A 25,152-nucleotide genomic window follows, 5' to 3' on the forward strand; every position below is an offset into this window, starting at 1 on the left:
GTGTCCATAATCTGTGAACTTAAGCCAAAAAATTGCTGCGAGGCGTTGTGAGCTTGTAGATCAGCTATTTTTGGCAAAGAGGTTTGGTGTAGGTAAGTACAGAGTGAAAGCTCAAGTTTATTAAGTATTGATGTTTCAAGTGGTTAGATATCTGAAAACACAAATTGACATGATTCCAAAATACACTGATGATCGTGCCGCCAAACGATGAAACTATATGGTATCTATTAACAGGTTGTGGGGGACTGGGGGTCCCTGCTAAATCTCTCTCTCTCTCTCAAATAAGGGGTCCTTGGCCTGAAAACGTTGAAGACCCCTGCCCTGAAGGTTTATCGCCTTTTCTCCTGGGAAGAAGACAACAGTGGGGAAGTCAAGCCAGAGCAGAGAGGCCCCCCCAAAACCCACCCACGGAACTGATCCCAAAATATAATCTGCGGACAATGACTTCAAAAGCAATCAAGCAAATGAAGAGTGACTGGGAGCACTTTTCCGTGAGCCATGTTGTGTGCGTAGGTCTCCCGACACAAATGAGGTCTTTGTTGAAAACAACAAATGCACTCGATGCAAATGAGGAAGCCCCATGACAGTGCTTAGTGGGGCGTGGGCACCGCCGAGGACGAGGCCGAGATCAACAGCCGTCAGTCGCTGCACAATAGAGAGTTACACGTCCTAATAATGTTTTGGAAGAAGCACAGACAAAAACACGAACATAAACATTGTGGCCTCATTGAGCCGAGTCGACAGGGGAACACTTAACGGTAAACAAAAGGGGGATAAGTGCCAGATGCATCTCTCACTGCGTTTGATTCCAAATTGATGCAGAATACTTTTTAGAACAAAGCAACCCTAACAGTTATATTAGGGCTGCACACAATTGATCGACAATAATCTGAAATGTATTTGTCATTATACAATCCTGAACATTGACAATTAATTCCCTATACCCATGTAGGCCTGAACACATTATTACGCAATATTTTATGCTTTAAATATAAAAAAAATAGCAGATATACAAGCTCACAGCGCGCTGCGAGCTTGTAGATCTGTACTTGGCCACGGACCCCCATCTCAAAATATGTTGTTCCAGGGACCCCCCCCCCCCCATCTCAAAATATTGTATCAGGGACCCCCCAGAAGCAAATATTTGAGTTACAAATGTTCGCTTTCAAAAAGATATATTCAAAGACTTGCCCAACAAATAATAATAATATATATATATCTATAGTATAATTTTGCGAATGTCTGTCTGAGTGAGTGTCTGTCTGTCTGTCTGTCTGAGTGTCTGTCACAGCGTTTCTCCTCAGTGGCTGGAGCAATTGATCTGAAATCGCATCACCATTAGCATATGAACACACCTGACATAACTGTGAAGCCCGTTTGTCACTTTCACAAATCATATGCTGTATATTAGCATTTTTATGGTGTAACTACTATCTATTCTGCATCTAGCATGAGGCATATCTATTCTGCATCTAGCATGGGGCAACATGTTTAACCCGCTCTGTGTGTGTGTGCGTGTGTGTGCGTGTGTGTGTGTGTGTGTGTGTGCGTGTGCGTGTGCGTGTGTGTGGGTGGGGTGTTGGCTGGCCCTCTTTCAGATGTTGTCATGTAGATCGGTACACAGTATCTCTGTAGCCTTTAAACGAAACGGGTATTTCTTACATTGATGCTCCTACATATTATCATGCAAGCACCAGAAAGTTACTTTCCATCCCTCATATACTGTGTGCACAGTGCACACCCCATAACCCACACACTGCACATCATTTCGGAGCTCATATCTTTGAACGGGTAAGGACTAGTATATATATATATATATATATATATATATATATATATATATATTCAAAAATAGCAGATCTACAAGCTCGCAGCGCGCTGTGAGCTTGTATATCTGCTATTTTTCAATAGTTAAAGCATTCAATAATTCTAGGCCCAAATGGGTTAAGACACCATTATTATAATTTGGCAGCTTTTGCATCTTGCCCACCAGTACTCTACTGGTCTACTAGTCTACAAGTCTGAAAGAAATGTGTCCTGCATGCTTTAAGTAGACGTTAATATCCTACAATGGGGAAATATAACATATCGCTGTCTTAAGGAGTTATTGCAGTATCAAAATTAATATTAATATTTTATATTACGGTACTTATTAAGAGCTGGAAAAGGTAAAGATTGCAAATTGTCAATATTTTCCAAATCTTCTGAGCAATCCTTATCTCACAAGAGAGAATCGTGGCCCCGTGTTCTCTTATTTTTTCCCCCTCACTAACTGGCTGGCAGTCCCCCAAGGAGTGACCTATGGCAACACCGCTCAATCTGCCATCTGGGCTGTCTTCATCCAACACCCAGAGGAAAAATACTGTACATTAGACTGCTTCTTTGAAAAGAAGACATCATCTTCTTTACATGAAGACTGCAAACCTATTACATTTAGGCCTCGAATTATTGAATGCTTTAACCAGTGAAAAATAGCAGATATACAAGCTCACAGCGCGGCACCGAGTGCCTCGCTGCGAGCTTGTAGATCTGCTATTTTTGAAAAAGTCGTGAAAATGTGTGCAAATCTTTGAATATATCTATTTTCAAAGCGAACGTTTGTAACTCAAGATTTTGCTTCTGGGTGGTCCCTGGAACTTGATATTTTGAGATGCGGGTCCGTGGCCAAATAGATATTCCTTCACATGAAAAGGTTTGAGAACCACTGACATAGTAGTCTCTCAAGATTAAGAACAGACTAACTGAGCTCCAGTTAAGTGAAAAGGACCTTTTCTTTGACGATGGCTGGCCAGATTGCTGACATGGAAACATGGGTTTTTAAAAAAAAAACCTTAGAAGGATTAAGACACTTATAGAATCGGGTCAAAATTCTAATTTTCACGATTTAAAAAAAAAAGCAGATCTACAAGCTCGCAGCGCGGCACCGAGTGCCGCGCTGTGAGCTTGTATATCTGCTATTTTTCAATAGTTAAAGCATAAAATAATGATACACAATAATGTGCACCCCTTCTGAATGGGTTTTAAGGCTCCAGGGCTGACAAGGCCGAGTGAGTGGAGACACCAGCTAGGGATTCTAGTGAAAAGTGAAAACCTGCTCCGCTCCCCTCCCCTCCCCTCCCCCACAGTAAACAGTAATCCAAGGTTTCAGTTCACCACTGTTGTTGTGAGCTGCGTTGTTGTCCCCCTCCTTGGTCAGAGGGGTGGGTGGGTGGGTTGCTTTTTTTGGTGTAGTTTTTCATGAGAGCCACATGCTAGCACTCCCTCGCCGCTCGGTGTTAGATCATCCGGTTGTTAAGTAGGTCAGTAGTACAGGGAAACAAGGCTTAACCTCGTTCCTCAGCCGCCGTGGTGATGATGCCTGCCTGCCGTACGCAACGTATGCTTGGGGTCTGAGCACACAATGCACAGAGAGCCCACCCACATCCATCCACGCAGTGTTGATTTTGTCGACTAAAACTATGACGAAAACTGTTTGTCGACTATGTTTTTCCACTGACGAAAACTAAATTAAAACTAAACTATGATGACTAAAACTAAGACTAAATATATTGACAATTTCGTCAACAGAATAAAAACTAGACTAAAACGTTAGGGAGGGACTAGTGCTGAAGAGAGTCATTTTATGTTTGGTTGCTCTCAGGTGTTGCGTGCTGAAAATAGCAGATCTACAAGCTCACAACGCGTCGCGCTGCGACGCGTTGTGAGCTTGTAGATCGGCTATTTTCAGCACGCAATCAAGTGTAAAATCAGTCATTACGATGCCATCAAGGCCTGCCAAAATACATTTTTGTTGACTAAATCAACTGTAGATTTAGTCGCCATAAATTCTTATGATATTTAGTCGACTAAAATTAGACAAAAAATAAAACTTTTCAGGAGACTAAATTATGACTAAAACTAAATTACATTGTATTCAAAAGATTATGACTAAAACTAAATAAAATTTTGCTGTCAAAAACAACACTGCATCCACGGCTCAGAAGCGCATCCTTCTCCCATCCACAGGGAAAACAGAGGAGCGCCTGCTAAGTGCTTTTAATTTAGAGGGAGTGGGCGATGAATACCATCAGGCAAAACAAGAATAGCCCCGATACTAAACAGGTGTAGTTGCATTGCTGTGTGAGCAACTGTGCATGGCTTGTGTCTCAAAGGGGGTGTTTAACCAATAACCATTTATTTGAAACCCTCTATAACAGGGGTCTTCCAACGTTTTCAGGCCAAGGACCCGTTAGCTGAGAGGGAGATGAAGCAGGGACCCTCAGATTCCATATAGTTTAATCGTTTGACAGCACAATCATCAGTGTATTTTGGATTCATGTCAATTTGTGTTATCAGATATGTAACCACTTGAACCGTCAACTTAAAGGGGTACTCCACCACTTTTCAACCTATGTTCATATAATTGGTCCTCACTCAAAAATAGCTTTTCTTTTTTTTTCCCCTTTTTCCTCAGAGGAGGGCTGTGGGCAGGTCAGAAACCCATCGTCTTGTGACATCATCGATTGCCAATCCAGCTTATAGAAACAGCAGGCTTTCTATTCATGAAAAGTTGCAATTTTAAAGTGGAAGCCATTGTTCTCGCGATAATAAAAATCTAAATATTTTTTTCAAAGATATTGATATATATATATTTTTTTTGGAAAATGATGATGTCACAAGACAATGGATTCTGAACTTCCCACAGCTCTCCTAGGAGACTTGGACTGAGTAGAAAAAAATTGTGATATTTTATCATGAACATTAGTGAGGACCTATTATATGAAGACAGGTTGAAAAGTGGTGAACTACTCCTTTAATAAACTCGACCTTTCACTCTGTACTTAGTCTGCTCTTTTTCCCCTCTACACCAAACCTCTTTGCCGAAAATAGCCGATCTACAAGCTCACAACGCCTCGCAGTTTTGTGAGCTCAGCTATTTTTTGGCTAAAGTTCTCAGAATAAGGACACTAGGGCTCAAGTGGTTAATATAAAAAGGGACAAAAAGGTTTCTATCACACAAAGATTTGGAGGACCCCCTGTTTTAACTCTGAGGACCCCCTAGGGGTCTCGGACCCCCTGCTCTATAATGAATAAACTTTGACCATGGTTGTGGTCAGTATTTGATCCGCTCTTTTTACCCCTCTGTCTACAAACCACATCCTCTTCAGCATAAATTGCTGATCTACAGGCTCACAACGCATCGGAGAATATTACCTCCACAGAATAGGGATGCTAGTATTCAAGTGGCTAAGGAAAGCCAAGGGCTGCGACCCATTCGTCAGCTCCTTGGCTCTGGATCACAAGCTGGCCCAGTTATATAACCTATCCCAAGGATGACTGGGAACTTGTAAGCTCTGTACTCCGGCCATTAGGCCCACCGAAGCCTTGATGCCGGGCCAAAGACATAAACACAGACTTAAGACACATCGAATTGTTTATGAAAGTCGATGTGCGGTCGCTGGTTAGCCAGCCAATGGCTTCCTGCTACAATAGAGTGAAGAACTCAGACAGAGATGCAGACTGCGTTCACTCTCAAAATAGACAGCGGAATAATTCCTTGGCGTTCACCGCTCAAGACCACCAATCACAAAAAATAAAGAAATTAGACGGTCAAAAGGTTGACTGCACGTCTCCCGAAAAAGTATCAAAGCCAATGGAGTCAATTGCCTCACTTTTAGAGTTCTCTGCTAAGCTGGTTTCGTGGCCCCTTGACAGAGACAGACAGGATGCTGAGAGTCAGCTCCCTGGCCTCCACATCGATTAGCCAGTAATACACCTTCAATCACATGCTGCTGCCATGGAAAAGGATACAGGTGCCTTTGAAGCATGTGATGGTGGTGCGTAGCCGCTGAGAACAGTTCCTGAAAACCAGCCGAGCAGGTAATAGTTTTGAAGTGACATCATACTGTGTGTAGAAGAATCACATGATCACGTGACTAGAGATGGACTGATTGTAAAATTCTTGGCCGATACCGATCCACCGGTTTTATGAAGGTCTGACCTGCCAAATACCGATTTAGCTAAGAAGAACTAGAAAATAGGGTTGCTCCAATACACTTTTTTCAGGCCAAGTAGGCCTACAAGACATACTTCAATTTGAGTACCAATAAGCTAGAAGAACACTAATGCCAAATCAATCACAATAGTACAATATCCAAAATCACAGACAATATCCAGTCTAATATGACCGTCTGGACTAGGCAGGAGGAAAGCAGGCGGACTAGGCAGGAAGAAAGCAGGTGACACATGCTTTTTTCCCCTTCTTTTTGGAGACGACATTGACACAGGATTATGGAATATATCCTTACATTGCAAAGGTAATCAGCACCATCTGTATTCTGTAGGCTGCCACTAAGTAGACTGGCTGCTACTTGCTAATGTTTACTTTAGTCACAGGACCAGAGCATCATGCTGTGCAGTGCCATAGACACAATTCGCATAAAACCGGTATTTATGTCAGAGACCTGCCGGTCATCGATTCATTGTTTATGTTTATTCAACTTTTCAGCATGATCACAGATGTTTAAAAAAGACAGGTGCCATTAAAAAACACTGAATTATTTTGCTGATTACAATAAAAATCATAAAATCATAAAATGCATTTGCTTATCTAAAAGTTCATATAACCTAAAAACACAAATCTAGAATCCGTTATCATTTAAGAGTCTGCACATGTATGGGATTGGTGATTTCTTGTATCTCTCAGTTTTGCATGTTGGAGTGTCCAGGTCATCTCCATTCCTTGTTTGGCGACCAGAGATCTCCTTCCTGAGGGGGGGTAACCAGTTTCTGAAGTTTGACTTAAACAGCTTCCTTGCAAAGTCCAGACACAGTTGGGTGCGCCTCTCTGCTAGGGTGCACAATGTGAGGGTGCGGAGAGCCTCTGTGTATCCTGAGTATCTCCGGCCGAGTATGATTTTGCAAGCCCGTTTCTGAACTCTTTCCAGTCTTTTAGTCTGGTTGACAGTCAAGGAACTGTGCCAGACTGGGACTGCATACTCCAGCACTGGACGCACATAGCCTGTGTAGATCGAAACCAATTCGGCCGGTTTGATATCATACCTGCCTATTTTTGATGTTGGCCGATTCCGATTTCCATCCCTACACGTGACCATACATGTATGTGTGGCGTTAGACATACATACAGATACGGCCAAGATGTGACAGTTCTGATACTAAACTGCGACCTATGGTCGCAATTATATTCATCAACAAATCATCCAAAATGGAACCAAAGCACCAAGTACCAAACAGCCACTGTGGCGTACAGCCTGCAGCTGTGTGCCACTGGGCCGCCAGACAGGATGGATTGACGGAAACATCTGCACCCAGAATCAATATTTCATTACAGACTGTGGCGCTATTCAATGCTGGACAGTGAGGAATAAATGTGCATGTTTACAAACCATTCCCAAAAGGATTGACCCAGATAAAGTATTGATAGAACTCTTATGGTGGAAGGAAGTGGTTGTTGACCCTGCTACGACATACTGTGTAGGAAAACAACGAGCGTGATTCACCATACCTTCGTATCCCGCCATTTCAATTCACATACCGTAATTATACTTATACCAAACCTTACCACATGACACGCTACAGTGTTACAGTAGGTAACACTTATAATAACTATCCCTTATAAATAGTCAATAGATCATTCACAAACTGTTAGTTATCGAGTCATTATTTGTTAAATGTTCATTAATAGTTAGTCATTCATTTAAAAGTATCTAATTATTAATGACTTGTTTAGTATTTGTTCAAAGCTGATTAACAACATTCAGTGTAAAAGTAAAAGTAATTGTAAGTTGTAGTACTGTAGGTGCAGTGAGGGTGTGTGATGAGTTGGCTGCAAGTTTTGAAAGATGTTAATAAACTATTAAATACTAACTTAATAAGTCATTAGTAATAGTTTACTAACTACTTGTTTTGAACATTAACTATTTATAAAGGCATAGTTTTAAATCATTAACCATGAAAACATTTAAAAAGTCATATTCTTTATTTTTATTACCTAAAACAGTTTGTGAATTACTTATTAACTATTTATGATTAATAGCTATTGTAAAGTGTTAGCAACTATGATTACCGATGTAAAACTGAAAACATTGAAAATAGTAATGTAAAGAGATACAGAGCAGAGTGGTTTGTATCATAATCTTTGAATTATACTAGATTAAATGGGATAGCAGTGTGCCACTACCAAAGCCTAAATTGGACTTGGGGTCATATGACTGTGTCACTCTGAACATAACTCATTTCTAAATGAACACTGAATACTGGTTATGTTCGGCAAGCGGTCATATGACAAAGTACAAATTAAGCTTAACTATAGTAGTGGCACTGCAAATTATCACACATCACGCTATATTTCTGTGATCCAAAACCATGCACAATGCCACACGTTACAATCTTAGCAACCGCTAGCTTTCCAAATCATGACATTGTTTGGTTTATTCCTTTTTCCAAACACTTGACCGCTGTATTGCATAACAGTAACACTGGACTACAGGAGTTTCCAGTAAGCACACACGCGCACACTCAAACTCACTAACTGCTATCGCGGTGGTACGATTAGGTTGAGCCATAATCAGACAGACAGTAATAAAGCCCAGTTAATCATTAGCCAAGGCAGGACCCAGAGATGAGCTCAGCAGCTCTTGTTTTGACTAACATTATTGCTATTGTCCTCTTCGTTTTGACCCCACGGGGATCTATGTTGGTGAACCAGCACAGTGGGAGGTGGTATGGCTTGTGGTCCTAAACAAAAGGTGTAGCTAATTAAATGAGAGGGGGTGTAATACTGGCTAAGAATCTTGTCAATCATGAGGTTGGTGTATGTAACACCATTTGAAAGCAAAGCGAGTTTCCAATGGGAACCTGCAGTTGAATTACATTAGCAATGTCACACTGAATATTACTTAGAATGAGGCTGTGTGTTTCACTACGGGGGCTGGATACTCAATAAGTGCCATTCATAAAGCACAAGAAAGACTGGGGGGTTGGCTGAGGTCTCGCATGCTAGCTAATCTGTGAAAGTGATTACCTACCTACCGAGAGTGAGCTTTGCTAGTTGGGTTAGAGAGGTGTCTATAGGCTCAGACGGTCTAAGAGGGATCGTATTATGTGTGTTAGTGTGTGTAACCGCTCTACTCCGCCCTGTCCCTGAAATAACCCTGTCGTCTGCACCTTCACCCAGATCCTTTCAATCTTAAATCCTGTTGTCATCTTTCCGGTAAGAAGAATGTGGAACTTGGCAACTCGTTCACAACTAACGAATATGATATACAGTATGATGGTTTACGTAAGCCGCTGTTGTCACTTGGCTCTTCAGGACATAGCTTAGACACGTCACACAAATCCCAAACATATCGCGCAAGTTCAGTCAAGCCTTCAGAGACCAGCGACATTCCTTTTTGACGGTTATAGGCAGGAAAATATGTCTATTTTTTACCATGTTCCCAACCACAACGTGCAGCTTCTCTCCAGTCACACGTCTTCTCTATCTAGCGGTGAACCTACATCTACAGCAGTGGCTCTCAACCTTTTCAGGCCGTGACCCCCAAAATAATCATATTTTAACCCCCCCCCCCCCCCCCCCCCGAACAAGCACTAAGAGTTGAGGAATTACATTTGTGAAAATAGCCATACATGCTTAAATAGCCATACATGCTTACAACGCCTCACGTTGCGAGGTGTTGTGAGCATGTAGATCTGCTATTTTCACAATTTCTGCCTCTAATATTTGACAATTTGACCAATGTTTAATTTGTCATTTTAGAGGCATTTAAAAGTCCTTAAATTGTCACTTTAGAAATGTGCATAGTTACACCCTCAAGTTTACACTTAAACTTTATGTTGGTTTGTTTACTGTTGAGTGAGAAAACAGTGTTTCACATTAGGTTCATCATTCTGGGGACCCCCCAAAATAATTTGGGGACCTCTGGGGACCCACAGGTTGAGAACCACTGATCTACAGTATAGCATATTGTGTGTGTGTGTGTGTGTGTGTGTGTGTGTGTGTGTGTGTGTGTGTGTGTGTGTGTGTGTGTGTGTGTCTTGGCTCTACATTTGAGTACTAAGCAGACCCTGCAGTCTCCATGGGGGTCAGGGTGGGATCATGGTCTCATTGCCAAGCAAGTGAAGCAGAACAGTGAGGATAATGATTCCTCAAGACCAGAACATTTTGATAAATCAAAGTGCTACATCCAGACTCTCTCTCTCTCTCCAGCAGCTATGAATGGAAATAACAGAACTGTGTTTTCTGCATTTGTATTCGTTTAGCAAGGTTTGTAGATGTACTCGTTATTACCATTTGTCTTTCTGAGATAAACACGATAACCCAAACTAAATATTTCATAATAAGATTCAATGTAGCCTGGCTGTTTGGTAAAGCTGTTGCTATGTAAATATTAAGATAAGCCTGAAATACGCAATACCAATGTGGAATTTATTTGGCCATCTAAATGGCCAAATGCACCTTCCAGATTATGAATTGCAGTGTTTCCCACGGGATGTTCTGAGACTATTGGGGGAATCTTGAAAGGTTCATATTTCATTATTTCACCTTGAGATGGACAACATTTAAAACCTTGATATTTATGCCAAATATCTAAATTGCTTTACAATAGCAAGCAACAGTGAAAACAAAGCATTCGTCAAAAAACTGCATACAAGTGAACAAGTCAATGTTTCTCTTATTTAGAAGTCAAACATTTACTTTCGTTTGACTTGACAAACCCGCTAAGCTTTGCTCTGAAACAGTTAATGTATGACGTGCGTGCTGCTGATTTGAATGTGACATAAGAAACCAACGTAAACGGTAAAGCTTTTCATAGTACAGAAGGTTTACAAGCCATTTGCTGCATTAAAATATTTTCACATGTTATCTAGTCCAAGTCATTCATTTTCAATGAAAGGTCAGCGAGCACTGGTCCTGTGAAACTGTCATGGACGTGTCTCACACTCAACAAGAAAAAGCTTCCAATATGAATAAAAATGCTTTGTAAACAAAGCCAAAAGTGGGTCGACAGCCCTTCATCGGGGGATGTTATATTGTTGTTAACTATAAAGGCTACAGAGTAAAGGTGGTTGCACACTGCTGCGTTTTCCGTTGCGAAATGCGTTTTTCAGGGCAAGGAGAGAGAGAGATAGAGAGAGCAAGGGACCGAGTGGTGCGCGAAACGGGCGGCAGTGTGCAAACGTGACTGACATAACGTGAGGTTGATTTCTTTATTTGCGTGCTCCGAAATTCAGTCCGATATTCGGCCCGAAAAACGCAGCAGTGTGCAACCACCTTAAGGGTGGCCGTCCGATATGGTGATAATTATCATTGAGACGATACAATGTCTCCACGATATGGCAGAGGTATCATATACCCGTATATCGTGATACAATTGAGGGAGCCTTGTAAAAAAAATCTTGTTTAATTGTTGATACAGAGATTCAATGCAGAATTCAATTTAAACCTGCATTTTGGACAAAATCGGTAGTTCTCAAACTTTAAAATGTCAAGGTCTCCACTTAACTCTGACAGTAAGGGTCCATTTGGTTTCATTTGTATAGTGTCAGAGTTACATACTTGTAAAGTTCAATATAGACCTCCTAAAAGGAACTCAGAGTGTCTAGTTTTTGTCAAGTAACTTGAAAAATAACGATAAAAACCAACGTGAAAAAGAACTGTGATAAAATCGTGTATCGTGATACAGCTTGGAGAAAATATTGTGATATTGTATTTTTCCATATTGCCCACCTCTACTACAGAGAGAGAATACAAAGTCTCACCTGTCACAGAGGTTGTTCACAGCACCGAACGAGTCACAGCCACACGGCAGGCAGCCAGTGGTACCGTTGGTGAAGTGTCCCTCCTCACAGTCCTCACACTGCAGCCCGCTGTATCCTGACAAACATGAACACTGCCCGGTGCTCTGGTCGCAGTCTTCTGGGTCCAGAATGCCTTCGCTGCCACTACTGCAGTTACACCGAACCTCTGTGCAGATGGAGGAAGCGAGAGAAAGAGTTAGACAGAGAGAAAGGGATGTGTCAAATGGAAAGTGAATGTTCGTGTATAAGGGAAAGAGAAAGCTTGGTGGAAAATTAACCCCAACTAATACATTTTGTTGAATATTAAGACATGGTGGGTAGAGGTCTGCTCTAGTACTAGTCATGCTGCCGTTGGCACGTAACGTAACCAAACACTGAAACGTTCTCTGTAACTAAACCCCAGACAACTAAACATGAAGAGATTCATTTCAAAAGGAGATAATTGAACATTTAAGAAATATTAAGGCCTGCTTTTTATAATATTAACACAGACATGAATGGTGTGTTATAGATTTATTAAAAGCTTAAGACCTTTAGTGATAACATCGTTTTTGAGATTGAAAAACACTTGTGTTCTTAAAAAGATAGATCTGGTGTTTAGGAATAAAGCCTCTCGCATAGCACCCCTTAAAAAAGGAAAACACTTACAGACTAAAGGTCTTTGCACACTGCTGCGTTTTTCGTTGCGAAATGCGTTTTTTTCAGGGCAAGGAGAGAGAGAGAGAGATAGAGAGAGCAAGGGACCGAGTGGTGCGCGAAACGGGCGGCAGTGTGCAAACGTGACTGACATAACGTGAGGTTGATTTTTTATTTGCGCGCTCCCGAAATTCACTCCGATATTCGGCCCGAAAAACGCAGCAGTGCGCAACCAGCTTAAGACTGTGGTTGAAACAGACACAGTCCACGAAACCAGCAGATGTGGCGTTAGACATCTGGATGACCCTGTGCTGCCCAGTAACCATCTATTATTCATTCAAGCTCAGGTTAGGTGTGGTGAGCACTGAGCAGCAGCAACCGGGGGTGTTTTGACTCAACCCCCATGCTCTGTTTTACCAGTCCAATTTAAAGCAAAGGGAGTCAAGAGAGACAGTAAATGCCAGGCGGATAACAGAGGGGCCCGGCTTAAAAATGCACAGGGGACAGACATTTTAAATCAAGTGTATTTCACATGTATTACTTGCAACTTTCACATGTATTTCTCACACGATACCTCAGCTGCCGTTCGAGCAAAGGGGAGAGAGGGGGCGCAAACGTGAGTGTGTTCTTGCCCGGGCGTCCTTTTCCGATTAGACTGTTTTGTTCGATGGCCACTGTTGCAGTGACTTTTATGTAACAGTTGAAAGGCCGCGGCGGTTATGCAAGCCTGTGGAGCGCCTAACAGGCCCCTACGTGTTCACTGAAGCCGTGTCCACCGAAGGACTGTCTGCCTGAATTAAGCCCAAGAATGTGTAAACCCCTCCAGTGATTTCTCTCATTCACACACATACCACAATCATGAGTGTTGTGACAAAGAATTTCACTCATGTCTTCGCCTATACCAGGTTAAACCAGGTCAGGGGACATTGTTATTACTATAGTATACAGTAATTTGTGAACACCACAAAAAACAGGCGTCAATAGAACGAGAAGGTGAGGAGAGAGGAAGGACATTGAGGTAAAACAGTGTGACAGAATCGTTGATATTCGCCAGACACGTGTAGCGTCACACTGTTTTAAACAAGTCACCGTTGCAAAATGTTCTATTTTCCTTCCCTCACGGCCTCAATGTTTATGACTCAACAATGAAAACAATAGGGGTGGGTGATGGTAGGTAAAGTTCCATAGTTCTACTGATCGTATGTGGAAACTGTTACTGTACTTTGAATGTGACTGACATTGTGCCGGAAGCCAGTGGGTTATATTATCTCATAATGAAACTAAGTACAGTAAAGGTCAAAACACATACGTCATCATATCTGCCTGCGCGTCAGAGAAAGGCCCCTGCCCTGACAGGGAATGTGTGTCCTTATTTTGGGCTTATATAGGCGTTGACCCAGGTGAGAGCTCTTTGTTGACGTTATATTATCACTTCAGTGGCCCTTCTTCAGTGTGGGAACAATGGGGGCTAACCCACTGTTGTAGAAGCCTTCGGGGGACCAATTTGCAACAACAGCTTTCATGTATAATTTCACAGGCCTGTGACGGACAGCAGGTGAGGCCATTTTACTTATAGGATACAATCACTATGCCTACAGTATATCGTACAGTGCACATGAAATATCTGCTGCTGATGAGACTGGAGTGAACAACACATGCACATGGAGCAGCTAATATCTGTGAGGTGTGGAGAGGAGGAGGGGCTGCGTTGCTGTCATGGGCTCATTCATGGCTTTGCCTGCTTGCCAGCCTGCCTGCCTGGCCATTTTGGATGATCGTGGGGGTACGCCTCCTTGTTCTGTGTGTGACACACAAATGCTGAGGGGACAACAGCAGCTATCTAAACAGGTGCTGGAGATTTTTAACTATAAAAATAAATGTGTCTAAAGACAAAAGGATCACACACATCTGTGGAAGCTCTAGCTGTGCAGAATGGGGAGGGGGGATAAATACAGAGAACAACAACAACAGGATAAACGTGATCCTTGGCCCCTTTTTCCACCCCACTATAATAACAACACTCACCTCCTTATAATAAAGAAAAAGACTGTATAATGAAATACAACTCCTCCTTTAATATGCTATAGAATAGGTTTTTGGTGTGAAATTTGGTGGCATGGTACAGGTGATACATTGCTGTCTGTATGACTTTGGGGTTATAAGCATTGCAACAAAAAAATACAAGTATGTTGCATTGTTGCATTCTGGTTTATTCGGTAGGTTGCTCTCTGCGTCAAAAAAAACACGGCCAGACCATTCATTCAGCCCACACTGGTGCCAGTAAATACAGCAGCTTTGTTGTATCCAATAAATATTATTTTTAACTCGTCGTTTTGTGATTGTGAATGGAAAGGGGTGCCAACAGAACATACCATACACAATATTCATGCAGCATTTACATAAAACATGCACACGACACACCATAAAATCCAGTGTTCCATTTACAACTGTGAGTGTACAAAATGTAACCAAATGGACCCTTCTTTGTACACACACACATTTGTTTTGTGTATATTCGAAATTCATATCATTACATGAAAAGGAACATCGCAACGCCTGCGTTTATTATGGTGTTTTCCATTTAAAAAACAACGCTGCTCACCTTGACTGTTCTCGGCTGAGGTAAGAGACGGAGCTCGGTTATCCGCAGCCCAGGCATCGTTGGCTGTGCGCTGGGAAACCATGGAGACCATCATGGTCTGCAGCATTTTCTCCGGCGTCTGTGCATCCGTGGACCTTTTCCTCGCACCGGAGGATCGTCTGGTTATCGGCTCCTTTGTGGTGGTGGTCGGCACAACAACATCTGTAACATCCGCGGCGGCGGGTGGCTGCAAGGTGGCTGCTGCGGCCAGCTCAATGTCTGGGGCTGAAACAATGGTGGGCGACGGTTCGAGTCCCGTCAGAGGAGCAAGGGCGACATGACTAGCCGCCGTGCCGTCACCGTGATCAGGTAATAAACGTTTTTTAGGCATAGTGGTGTTGCTGGACAGCTCCAAGGTCTCGGAGGAGGAGGAGGAAGCTGAACGAGGCTTCTTGTCAGGCGACGCATCGTAGGGGCTGATGCGAGGTGCAGCTTCGGAAAACCCAACGTGCGCGTAGAAAATAAATAGCAAAAGCGGAGATATGTACATCATTAAGGACGTGAACCTCATAATTCGATTTCAGCTCTCCATGTAAGCCCTGGTAACGGTCTCTGTCAGACCTTTCGTTCCCCTGAATGGACCTGCTGCTGCGTCGCGCTCCACCATTGATGTCCTCGGCGGCTGGACGCTGGGGTGATTGTTGCCCTATGAACTAGTCGCGACTTCACATCACGTCTGTTAGAGATGGGACGTTCGCGAACGGATCGAGTCTTTTGAACGGCTCTTTTGAAATGAACGATGGGGTCCGGTTCGCAGTAGCTGGGAGGGAGCCGTTCCTTTCTAATGAACAGTGGTGGGGGGAAAGTAACCTCGCCTCACCAGGCTTAGGGGGAAAGTAGCCTACTCAAATTCTTTACTTGAGTAGAAGTATCAATGCTGCAATGTAGAAATACTCTGCTACCACAAGTAGAAGTTCAGAATTCATAATGTAAAGTAGGCTACAAAAGTATTGGTATCAAAATGTACTCTACTTAAAGTACCAATAGTAGAAAGTACTCATTACGCAAAATGTCCCATTTCACAAGTTTTCCATTGAAAAAAATGTAGGAAAATCATTTGAAAATAGCAGATCTACAGGCTCACAATGCGTGGCAGAAATGTATATATGGCAGAAATGTATATAAGGTTTAAGTAGCCTAATTTGTAATCATAATAAAAATCTACAAAGTAACTAAAATGAGACAGTCTTTTGAACGGCTCTTTGAAAGGAACAGATCTCAGAGATCCGGCTCACTTCAAAGAACCGTAAATCCCATCTATAACGTCTGTGCGCAACCTACCATGGTGCGTCTCTTGACTGACACGCGACACAGCCAATGGGAAGCGTCGGAGGCAGGTCTCTGGGCGTTGTCTCGCCCCCGGTTGGACAGTCCCCTCTCAACTCTTCATGAATAAATCATAAAACACTTGCAAATAGATAAACAACGGAGAGCGGTGCGACATAGCCATGATATTTCATTCATAAAATGTGTTTAATTTCCAGAACATTGCTTGTGAAAATGACGTCTATGTAAAGCATTTATGCACAAAATGATTTACTATGCATTCCTCCCAAAGGCACATGATTTATGATTATGATTCCTTGGGCACAATGGGCTGCATGCATACAGGCAATAGGCTGCATGCATTTGGTCTTCTTGAGACAGAATATTTTGTTATTATGAGCATCTCTATAATCAATTGATTGTCAAATTTAATTCAAATGGGCTTTATTGCCATTGGAACGTATACATTTGCATTGCCAAAGCAAGTATGAAAAAAGTGTAGGCCTATATGTAGGCTACAACTACACCTACTTGCAGGACTGGAATTTCGTCATTGTAGGGGCAATGCCACTTGGCCATTGGTGTGTTGTTCATTTATTTAGGGCACAAAGGCCAAATGCCAGGGCAGGAAGGCCATCAAATAAAACACGATTTTAGTCGATTGAAATAATTTGTTGAGTTTAAGGGTTAGGGATGATATAATCTGCAGTGAAATAGATAAATGGTGGTATTTACAATCTGATCCATGCTCAGCCCATCACCAATCAAGGTCACTGGATTGGTTTAAAGATGGGGACTCAGGGGAGTTAAGATTTCAGAATCTCAAAAACAGACACTGGTGTCTACATGACAAGAAAGAGACACCGGTGTCTACTGTCTACATATTGACAATAGAGAGACAGAGGAGAAAGTGGTACAGTCAGCTGAGGCAATAAGGCCACTGTGGCCTCAAGTCATCACAAGTCATGCCATTGGTTTGAAGGGCACAAGGCCAAACTGAGGGGTAACAGCAGCCATGGCCTTCATGGCCTCCATGAAATTCCTGCCCTGCTAGTATAAATAATGTGTTAACAGAATTGTGTAACCAGGCCTGGAATTTTGTCATTTTAGGGGCAAGGCCACTTGGCCTTTGGTGTTGTCCATTTTTTGAGGGCACAAAGGCTAAATGCCAGGGCAGGAAGGCCATCAAATAAAACAAGATTTTAATCCATTGAAATAATTAATTGAATTCAAGGGTTAACAATTTTGAATGTACGTATGTACTATCTGCTGTGAAATAAATACATTTGTAGGCCTATTTACAGCCCTGTACAAATCAAATATACCTAATTGGTTTAAAAATGGGGACAAAAGACACTGGTGTACTGTCAAGAAAGAGACACTGGTGTCTACATATTGATAAGACAGAGACAGAGGAGAAAGTCAGCAGGCCACCTGTGGTCTCAGGTCATGCCATTTTTTGGAGGGTCACAAGGCCAAACTGAGGGGCAATGAGGGCCATGGCCTTCATGGCCTCCCTGAAATTCCTGCCCTGTGTGTAACTTTCCAGGATAGTAGGTAAAACTGTAGTGTATAAAACATACTGTAGGCTATTAATATACAAATATACAGGTATACACAGTTAATATCTCCCTCTCTGTATGGAAATACAGACAGACAGACAGACAGACAGACAGACAGACAGACAGACAGACAGACAGACAGACAGACAGACAGACAGACAGACAGACAGACAGACAGACAGACACACACACACACACACACACACACACACACACACACACACACACACACACACACACACACACACACACACACATATTATTAAAACGTTTTTTCAGTATCAATTGTGTGTGTGTGTGTGTGGGGGGGGGGGTTACATTGGCATAAGAATCAAGAGGATTCCTTTTAGGATTTGTTGTATATGGACAATCAAAATATTTTGCATTTTCTATTTATTTTAATGTGGTGTCATAATTAAACTTAATGTTGATATGGCACACTGACTTATTTTGTATTTTTTACATGGCACACTGATTATCAAGAAAATAAAAACATGGCACTTGTCATAAAGGTATGTGCAGGTGCAGACATACACGGTAGATGGCAGTAACGTTTCAAGTCAAGGATTTTTTTTATTCCCAGAATGTTGTCGATTTCGTTTTGTTATTTGAATTATTATTAGTGTCACAATCTCTGACTATATAATAACTATGATGATATGACTATGAGCACAAGCACAATAGCACATCCCAACATTATTTCACTGCATGCTGTTTAGCTGTATGAGTGAAAAAGTGACTAAAGGCCTCTCTCTCTCTCTACAAAGATAAGAAGTGAAGGTTTTGCCCTTGACGTTTGCGGAAGAGTGCCCACCCAGAGCGTCATTTGCATCAGTTTTGTTGGAAGAGTGCCCACTCAGAGCGCCGTTTGCGTCAGTTTTGCGCAACTCGCGCGACATTATTTATGTATTTAGTGTAGAAAACGATGACATGTAAAAGATGTTACGCATACTTGCGGTGCGTTGAGCCGTGACGTCACTGCTGTATCCTAGGTAACTTCGCGTGATTTTCTGCAGTACCTGTGGAAAGTCTCAGAGGCGTCAATAAGGGTATGGCAAGCTATGGCAGCTGCCATACCTTGGCTACAGGGGGGAAATAATAAAATGTACTGTAATCGTGCCTGTTGCTAAGGTATGGCAAAATGACTGGTGTCTTGCACGCGCGCGAGGGCGCGTGCAAGACACCAGCCATGTTGCCATACCTTGGCTTTTTTCTGAACTGACGCCGCTGGAAAGCCTGGCTTTCTTTCCTGATGAACCGGTGTGATCCGGTCTAGCGCCCGCCTCCTGCATCTGTCCATTTGTGCGCACACATACATTGCGAACACCGTTTCCGTATCCGCTCCAGACCCAGACCGGATCAGCGGCCTGCATAGCGACTTGATGCCAACTTCATTGTAGGGCCAGCGAACTGTGGGACTGGCGAAGAGTAGTAAGGAAGTTGCATGCGCATAACGTTTCTGGTCGCTACAATGGCGCCTCTGGATCTCGATAAATACGCTGAGATCGCAAAGCAGTGTAAATATCTACCAGAGAATGACCTCAAGGTAACTATGCGCTTGTTGTGGTGTCTTTGAGTGAGCCGTACGTCGTAAACGCAAGAAAACTGTGTTGGCCACATTTTGTGTTCCGTTTTGTGTAGCATAGCTAATGTTAGCTTAGGTAAGCTAGCTAACGTTCGTTAGCTTACTAAACGTCACCTGGGTCAGGAAGTAATATTCCTATGACTTTTGATCGTAACCCGTTATCTGTTTAAAAATGCCATAATATCCCACGGCTAACTGCTAACGCTAACATCACAGTTTCTGCCAGTCATTATTTGATTATGCTGTCAAAGTTGTCAATAATGACCAATGATGGCTGACTGTGTTTCAGCTAGCTGACGTTAACAGCAGATTTGACTGATGCTCACCCGTTAGTTGGCTTTAATGGCACGTTTTAGTCTTGTTTTACACCCTTTAGTGTCAGTCTGTCAGATCTACAATTTGCAGATTGACACACTGAATGTACTGCCACAGACGTTGGTTGTTTGTCAAGTTGTCAACCTTGGTACCGGTATTTGTTTTCAATCTCTACAGAGGTTACTAGGTTACATACATACGAATATGTGTTCTTATCTCTGCAGATGTATTATCTCTGTATGTTTTTTGTGACTGAATTTAATTGATTGATTCATCGAAGAATTTGTTAGGAGGTTGCATAGGGAAAAGTACGGTTTCATGACTGGTACAAGGTCATCTAAAAGGAGATCCTAGTTAGCTTTTCGGCTTATTTACACAGTACTTTGCCTAGGACATCATCAGTAACACAAGGGAAAAGCATTCAAAAAGAGGAAAAAGGGGAAATAAAATGAAAAGGGGGCGATATTTACAGTGGAAAAGGGGAGGTAAGTATGGGTTTAGACCAGGGGTTCTCAAACCTTTTTTGGCTGTGACTCCCAAAATAAACATATGAACTGGGGACCCCCACCCTGACAAGCACTAATGTGACTCTGTTCCACAGATAAATATTGTGAAAATAGCAGATCTACATGCTCACAACGCCTCGCATGTAGATCTGCTATTTTCACAATGTTCACCTCTTGCTTACTTAATATTTCACAGTTTGGCCAGTTTGGTATTAAAACGGTCTTGAAAATCCTTAAATTGTCACTTCATAAATGTGCACATACCCTGTATACACTTATGTTGGTTTGTTTACCATTGAGTGAGATTTTTTACATTAAGCAAATCATCTGGGGACCCCACAAAATAATTTGGGGACCCGACTTGGGGTCCTGACCCCAAGTTTGAGGACCCCCCCTGGCTTAGACTATTACAAGTTTCGAGTAGCAGCCGTCTATAGGTGACTTTTCATTCATTTGTGACTGAGTGTGTGTTTTGATCTCAATCTCTACAGATGTTTGTTGTGACTGAATGTGTGTTTTGATCTCAATCTCTACAGAGGTTATGTGACTATGTGTGTGACCTTCTCCTGGAAGAATCGAACGTGCAGCCTGTGTCTACTCCTGTGACAGTGTGTGGTGACATACATGGACAGGTAAAAACACTAGGTCTATACAGTTACTTGTGGGTGGGAAATGTATTGCAATAAGTAACATTGCCCCGGGGGTGTTGTTCATATAACTTTGGCGACTAAACACTGAATGCAGAATGTTATTCATTAATGTATTACCACGTAAAATGTGTGGCTGTCAGTGTCCCTCATTACTGCCATTTGGAAAGATTTTTTGTGTATGTATCATGAGTTTTACTTTTTCACACATAATATTGTATTAATATTATTTACATTTTGCCATTTGTTGTGGTTTGAAAAACGTAAATATTAGTTGCCAAAATCTATTTTATTAAATAAATAAATCAACCAGTATTATGGTTGGTTATGGAAAATAAGTTTACTCAATTTAAATCTCTTTCCTTATTTGCTTTTCAGTTTTATGATCTTTGTGAACTCTTCAGAACTGGTGGACAGGTCCCAGACACAAATTACATATTTATGGTTGGTATTACACATTAATTCCCACCTTAACTCTTTTACCGCCTAATTATGGATTTAAGGATGTCTTATAGCGCCATCAAAGTAGCTTACCTTTGCGATTTTATAGAAAAATATCCATCCATTTCCATTATTTCTAATCACAATCTTTTGTAAAAGACAGGCGTATCTCTCATAGAGTCGTGAAAAAAGTCCACTGCGATCCGCCATGACAGTAAACAAGGCTGAAGTTTGTCCCTCGCTTGGACCAGTTGTAGAGCATAGAAATAGAGACATAGAAATGGAAGAGAAAATCGATCCGGACGCCATTACAGTATATTAGAGATGGACCGATTGCAAAATTCTTGGCCGATACCGATCCTCCGGTTTTATGAAGGTCTGACCTGCTAAAACCGATTTTTCCGATACCGATTTCAGGCCAAGTAGGCCTACAAGACATACTTCAATTTGAGTACCAATAAGCTAGAAGAACACTAATGCCAAATCAATCACAATAGTACAATATCCAAATTCACTGACAATATTCAGTCTAATATGACCGTCTGGACTAGGCCACTGCTACTGTAGACACCCGCTCCTCTCCCCATGTGCTCAGACAGGCTTTGACGGGGAAAGAACGAACGCTCGGTATGGTGTGTGAAAAAACAAACGAGCGTTCGTTCGGCGGCAAAAGAGTTAAGTCATTCCTCTGTTAGATCTTGAAATGTATAAATGTGCATACACATTATTAACTTTACTTGTTCTCTTTTAAGGGTGACTTTGTTGACAGAGGATATTATAGCTTGGAGACATTCACATACCTGCTGGTGTTGAAGGCCAAATGGCCTGACCGCATTACACTCCTCCGTGGAAACCATGAAAGTAGACAGATCACCCAAGTGTATGGCTTTTACGGTAAGACATTTAAAAGATATTTGCTGTCACGAGTTATTTTAATAGTCCACTCCCTGACTCCTGAGTCGATGCAGTATGCCTGTTTTAAGTCAACAGCTCTGTTTTTCATCTTTCAGATGAATGCCAAACCAAATATGGGAATGCAAATGCCTGGCGTTATTGTACCAAAGTGTTTGACATGCTAACAGTTGCAGCCGTGAGTATTAGAGATTAATTTCCACTTTAATACTTTGGACACTGCAATTGTATTAAGTCTAATAGACTTGGGAACCTCACAAATTATCATGAATCCACATTACATTTTCTATAATTGTCAGCATATTGGCAATATTAAACTATTAATTTCAGGATATGTTAGTTGGGGAAAAGGCTGTACGAAAAAAAGATAAAACATTGTGATTAATTTCTAAAATGTGATCAGGATGAGAATTTAAGCCACAATGTTGTAGGCCTATTTATAGGGAGTTTGTACACCATATCTCTAACATGGAATTATGTGTGTTCTGTTCAATTTTCAGTTGATGGATGAACAGATTCTGTGTGTTCATGGAGGCCTCTCGCCAGACATAAAAACCCTAGATCAGATCCGAACTATCGAGCGGAACCAGGAAATCCCCCACAAAGGAGCGTTCTGTGACCTGGTCTGGTCAGACCCTGAAGATGTAGACACCTGGGCTATCAGTCCCAGGGGGGCTGGGTGGCTATTTGGTGCAAAGGTCACAAATGAGGTGAGCTATCATATGCCTAGAGCCTGATTATAGATGCTTTAAGCTATATTCATCATATGGTAATGTTTCAGAGCTACACAACTGTTCATTGGATTGGTATGCAATAAACATGCATGTGCCACTGCCTTCAAGGACCTCAATTTAATTTAATGTAATTCTTTAATCTATTATGAAAGCAAATTACATTATCTAAGATTCCCCTATTACATGGGGATATCAATACAAAAAATAGCAATGTGAACCTGGGTAATAGCGCCATCTAGCGGCAGTGACTTAGAAGCTCTATGTCCAATAAAATGCTTACAAAAACAGATCTCCATGCATGGAATACATTTTGCTAATGTACACACAAAGTGAAATGTAAGCAAGGGTTAAAGATAGTGCCATCACAGCAGATGTAACAAATATTTCTGAGACACTTAAAGTTTATTTGTAATAACAAACATGTTGGTAATTAAATTGGAACTAGTAGTCTAGGAAAATGCAATCTCTAGGGAAAAAGTAGGGAGAGGGAGATGTAAAGTTGTTGTAATTGTTATTTTGTATCCACTAATCGGTCTCTTTCTGTCTCTCCCCTCCCTTTTTTCCCTTTCTTCAAAATTGTGCAGTTTGTGCACATCAACAACCTGAAGCTAATCTGCCGGGCACATCAACTTGTCCACGAAGGCTACAAATTCATGTTCGATGAGAAGCTGGTTACGGTGTGGTCTGCTCCCAATTATTGCTACCGCTGTGGCAATATCGCCTCCATTATGGTCTTCAAAGATGCTAACACGAGAGAGCCTAAACTCTTCAGAGCAGTGCCTGACTCTGAGAGGGTTATTCCTCCCCGAACAACAACCCCATATTTCTTGTAATCAGAGTTTGACAAACACCAACCTAGCTGTCACATTGGTTCTGTGTCACAGACAAAGGACTGAAAGTGTCTGTGACAGTGGCATCAGCAGTTATGAGTCCATATTGATTTTGTATGATAGTTAGTATTCTTTTCCATCTAATTTCTGCTCTCGGTGCCAACTGTCAACAGCTATTTTCTACACCATATATTTAATGCCATTATTCCACTCATAAATGAGGAGATCATGGCTCTTTGTTGTCGAAGCACACAGCATTATTGCTAATGCAGTGTAATGTTATATTGAATAAGGCCTAAAATTACCCAGTAGTCATCTGACCATTGTAAAAATTGCATATTTTTTAGATCTCCTCTGTAGTTTACAATAAAAGAAAATCACACTGAATAGCAAATCAGATTTAGGTTGAATCTCTCTGTGGTGAAGTACCAGGTGTATTACTGTTATTTACAATGTTTTATCTTATTTTTGCTATGGAAATGTATGTAAGATAATAATTAACGATGAAGCACTGCACAAAAGCAAAACTTGCTTTTATCATTATAGTCCTATTGTTTCATTTTAATTAAACACTTAGTTCTGTAAAAGTATCTTATAAATAAAGCTGTAACTCATCAGCTACTTGTTTGTACTGTTAATTATTAGGCTAGCTAATCTATTACACAAGTGGTTCTGCTATGGAATAAGTTATACTTTTCTTGTACTTTTCTTAGATTATTATTATTATTTTATTCTAACATTTGCCTTTATACATTTCACCACAGGTGGATTATTCAGCTTTTATATACATGTTATAGTATGGTATACAGATGTGTGTGTGTGTGTGTGTGTGTGTGTGTGTGTGTGTGTGTGTGTGTGTGTGTGTGTGTGTGTGTGTACTTGTGAGAGAAGTGGATAATAACTATAACAAGGTTATACATGGTGGTATAAATACAAATGAACAAAGGATAATGATAAAGAACTATGACTTGAATGCAAATATAAAAACCGACAAGGGTTTATCATGAACAGAAAAATCTCCTAATTAGAATTAGAATGGCTGGAACTGTCGAATGAAGGCGGATATAATTTAGATGTGAGGTCCAGAGGCGTCAATTGGGTATGGCAAGCTATGGCAGCTGCCATACCTATTACCTTTGGCTACAGGGGGAAATAATAAAATGTACTTCTCATCGTGCCTGTTGCTAAGGTATGCGCGCGTGCAAGACACCAGTCATGTTGCCATACCTTAGCTTTTTGCTGAACTGACGCCACTGGTGGCGTCACTGGTCATCTGTG

The 25,152-nt window shown here is 41.6% G+C and overlaps 2 protein-coding genes across 2 annotated transcripts in view; one reads left to right on the forward strand and one right to left on the reverse strand.

The window, feature by feature from the left end:
- The window catches only part of LOC308296110 (multiple epidermal growth factor-like domains protein 9), a 46,721-nt gene extending 31,011 nt beyond the window's left edge, over positions 1 to 15,710 (reverse strand). The window contains exons 1-2 of the mRNA XM_080739239.1: positions 15,038 to 15,710; positions 11,761 to 11,965 (exon numbers count right to left, since the gene is read on the reverse strand). Of these exons, the coding sequence (XP_080595365.1) occupies positions 11,761 to 11,965; positions 15,038 to 15,587 (755 nt within the window). The 5' untranslated portion in view covers positions 15,588 to 15,710. The remainder of the gene's footprint in view (positions 1 to 11,760; positions 11,966 to 15,037) is intronic.
- A 3,635-nt stretch (positions 15,711 to 19,345) lies between these two features.
- Positions 19,346 to 24,475, forward strand: ppp6c (protein phosphatase 6, catalytic subunit). The gene is made up of 7 exons (XM_080739241.1): positions 19,346 to 19,450; positions 20,847 to 20,942; positions 21,336 to 21,401; positions 22,151 to 22,292; positions 22,409 to 22,488; positions 22,811 to 23,020; positions 23,629 to 24,475. The coding sequence occupies exons 1-7, from the start codon at positions 19,349 to 19,351 to the stop codon at positions 23,875 to 23,877; spliced, it is 945 nt and encodes a 314-aa protein (XP_080595367.1). The 5' UTR covers positions 19,346 to 19,348; the 3' UTR covers positions 23,878 to 24,475.
- Positions 24,476 to 25,152: the final 677 nt, after the last annotated feature.

Source organism: Nannobrachium achirus (assembly GCF_963921795.1).
Source record: "Nannobrachium achirus genome assembly, chromosome: 12".
NCBI classification, from domain to species: domain Eukaryota; kingdom Metazoa; phylum Chordata; class Actinopteri; order Myctophiformes; family Myctophidae; genus Nannobrachium; species Nannobrachium achirus.